The following is a 3,236-nucleotide window of genomic DNA, read 5'->3' on the forward strand; positions in this document are numbered from 1 at the left end:
AACCATTGCAAAAGTGAAAGTAGCACTCATAGAAGAAGAGAAGTGGATTTAAGGGAAGGCAACCCAAGCTACATCAAGTGACGAAGAAAAATTCTTTACAAGAGGACCAAAACCAAGAACCAAAGAAGGATCAAGGATAAAGATGACTTGCCACTATTATGAAAAGGTAGGACACGTGGCAACGGATTGTTGGCATAAGAAATATGGCAAATATTATGATCTAAGATGAAGACAAAGGTTAGGCTTCCAAAGATGGAAGCAACCTATAGCATCTATTCTGAGCATGAGAAGCATGGCTTCTTACCCCTAGTTGTAACCCCATCCTCCCATGTGTAAAGTGTCAAATCAAAGCCAACATTGTAGCCAACAAGGCAAGTTAAGACAAACCACTCCAGCATATGACTAGGAGTGTAAGTCCGGTGTAGCATTTTAGGTGATAGATCCATCACATTGAGGGGGAGTATTGAACTAGCAATGTGTGAAGGTACAACATGAGTAGAGCAAAGGGGAGAGTATATTTGTATGGTTATATGTAAAAGGTGAAGTCAATCAATTTCCTCTTCTTTATGAAGAACCTTCCATTTGTGAAAAAAAATAAGTATTTTCTCTCCACTCTCTAATTTGCAACTCTATGCTAGTACATGTGGATATGCTTATGCTTAGTTAGAAAGGCAATGACATCCATAAGATCAGATGTCCTTTCTCTTCTCTTCTCTTCTCTGCTCCTCTTCATCACCATTCTTTGTTCTTGTGGATCTAGGTATTTTAAGCAGGCAAATTGAAGCTTGAAGCAACCACACAAGCTTTTACTTCACCGAATTCACAACATCTACAATGTAAGGAACCAAACCACTTGAGGAGTGAGCTCTCGCCCAATATGAGGGTTGAACAATAGATCCAGCTTTATGTTAAGCTTATCAACGATCCTTGCTCTAACAAGGCTAAATACGCAAGTATGATGTTCATGGAAAGCTTTTTCATCAACAAATCACGACACTTACAACTCACATGTTATAGGTTTTTGCAGAGCTTAGAATCATTAGATTAGCTTTTTTTTTAAGAAAACAATTTTGTAAAAACCTTACACTTAGTTTGGAGGCTTCTCTTTATAAGAGCATGAAAAAGAGAAGTCCTAAATTCTACAATCTCTATCTTTGTCACGATGAGAGCTAAAACAATAGAGGCCTTACTTTTATGAAAATCCCCATATCATGTGTGTATAGAAGAGGACACTGATGAATAGGTTTTTATACATAGTTTTTGGGAGTATATATTCATAGCATTTCCGGAGTATATACATTCTTTTCAAATAATTATTTTATACCCCTACTTTAAATCACACACACATGCAACTAATCAATATAACAGCTCTGCGCTTTATTGTTTGAATCAAAAGCTTGCGTAAACATAATGAATGGCCAGGGAGCTACAAGAGACATCATAGTGATAAGAGACATCATAGTGAAAAATGAGTGACATTATTTATGCAAATATTCAAGAATACAATAATTAATAGCATTTTATTATGACATTTCATCTGCTGGGGGGACAATGCCCATGACAAAAGATAAGGTATAATTTAGGGGTTAAGGATTCACAGCATTGGTAGCATTCCATGTTCAAAGCTACTTTGGGTTATTGACCATAGTCATGTGTTACACTTTCATACATAAGTGAGCAAGAATATGTATGGTATGTGTGTGTGTGTGTATTATGTGAGATTACACAGGGCGTAGGCTATGTACACAAGGGTATTATGTGTATTACACAGGGTATAGGCTATGTACACACGGTCGGCCTCCTGCCCGTGGCATGATATGGGCTATAGCCCATCAACAAGTATCAAATGGGGCCATTGCATAGCTCCCCATCCTTTGCACAAAACTGAACCACCTCACTACATGAAGCATGCGAGCTCGAATCCGGGTTTTGGCATGGTGGGCGCATTCGGGCGGGCATGGTTTCTAACCGTTTGAAAACAGCAGGGTTTGTGGTTCTGCTCTGCACCATGCGCTGGATGGTGGTGCAGGTGGTGGAGGTGAAGGGGACCGCCTGAGGTCTCAGTACATGGAGGTACCCAGAAACACTGAAATCATCGAACCAGCCTTGGCTGTTGTTGCCGTTGAGGGTGCTGCAGTGGAACCCTAGAAGGTCCGGCCCATAGTGGGGGTCGTGGATCTTGCTATTCTCGTTCACGGCAGAGACAGCCATGGCCAGAAACCCTAGGACAAATACCTCAGAACAGGCTTGGGGGGGCAGGGCAAACTGCGGGTAAAAAGCTAGGGTAAGGGCAGCAGGGGCGAGTGAGGAGAAGAAACGAAGGAAGGTGTGCAGAGAAGACAGAAGAGAAGAAGTTAGGAGGGCAGAGGAGGGGTATTTGAAGAGGAAGACTGGTAGCCTGCGTGGCTATGACGGCCTCTCTGGCGGTAAGGTCGTCAGGTTTGAAACGTAAATATGCATGCTACTGCAAATAGCCCGCTGTGGCCGCCCTCAAATTGTGATAGCGAGAGAGGCACATGGCGCTACCCACCACCAAAACCTTCTTTTGCATTTCCATTAAATAAATTCTGAGAGTTTTTCAAGAGGAAGAGTGTTTTTCTACGGTTTCATTTTAGTGAATTTGCCCGTTTTATGACTAAATTATATGAAAAATCATTCCTCAAAATAAGGACTACTTGAAATCTCGGACGATTTTTCTTAATTCTCGCCGGTACAAATACACTAGAATGCCGTTTTTCTCGAGCCCTGCTCCCAAGAACTCTTCCGAATATTATTTAGCGTGTAACTTGCTGCCATAAAATTTGCAAGCAAACAATTGGAAATATTAAAACAAGACTTCACCTCTTAGTTTGGAAAGTGAATACATATATGGCTTTAAGTGAAATTAACATTTAAATAATGTACTGATTGTGCTCATTATAGGAGTATTATTCCCAATTTGAGGGCCATTAGCAACTTTGGACTGTAAGGCATGATAAAATTGCATCTATTCAACCATCAAAGTACTTTAAAGATGTGAAATGATCTTTGTAACGATACACAAGATCCATGAGAATAAAGAAAGGCAATAAAGCTTGAAACATGACCTGGATACACAAGGTCCCTAACGAATAAAGAAAGGAAATAAAGCTTGAACGTGACTTGAATGCCATAGATATGCAAAAAGCCATTAAAGCCATTATTGTACCTTCTAGAAGAACCACTTTGCAAGTTTCTTTTTGGTTTGACGGTGAGAT

General features: G+C 40.4%; 1 protein-coding gene across 1 annotated transcript; it reads right to left on the reverse strand.

Annotated features, from left to right (window-relative positions):
- Window positions 1-1,501: 1,501 nt before the first annotated feature.
- On the reverse strand, window positions 1,502-2,513 carry LOC147629779 (uncharacterized). The gene has a single exon (XM_086811292.1). It carries the CDS (start codon window positions 2,209-2,211, stop codon window positions 1,843-1,845), a length of 369 nt encoding a protein of 122 aa, XP_086667418.1. The 5' UTR covers window positions 2,212-2,513; the 3' UTR covers window positions 1,502-1,842.
- Between the last annotated feature and the right edge of the window lie 723 nt (window positions 2,514-3,236).

Source organism: Cibotium barometz, chromosome 17 (assembly GCF_041138505.1).
Source record: "Cibotium barometz isolate CiBa-2024 chromosome 17, ASM4113850v1, whole genome shotgun sequence".
In the NCBI taxonomy this organism is placed as follows: Eukaryota; Viridiplantae; Streptophyta; class Polypodiopsida; order Cyatheales; family Cibotiaceae; genus Cibotium; species Cibotium barometz.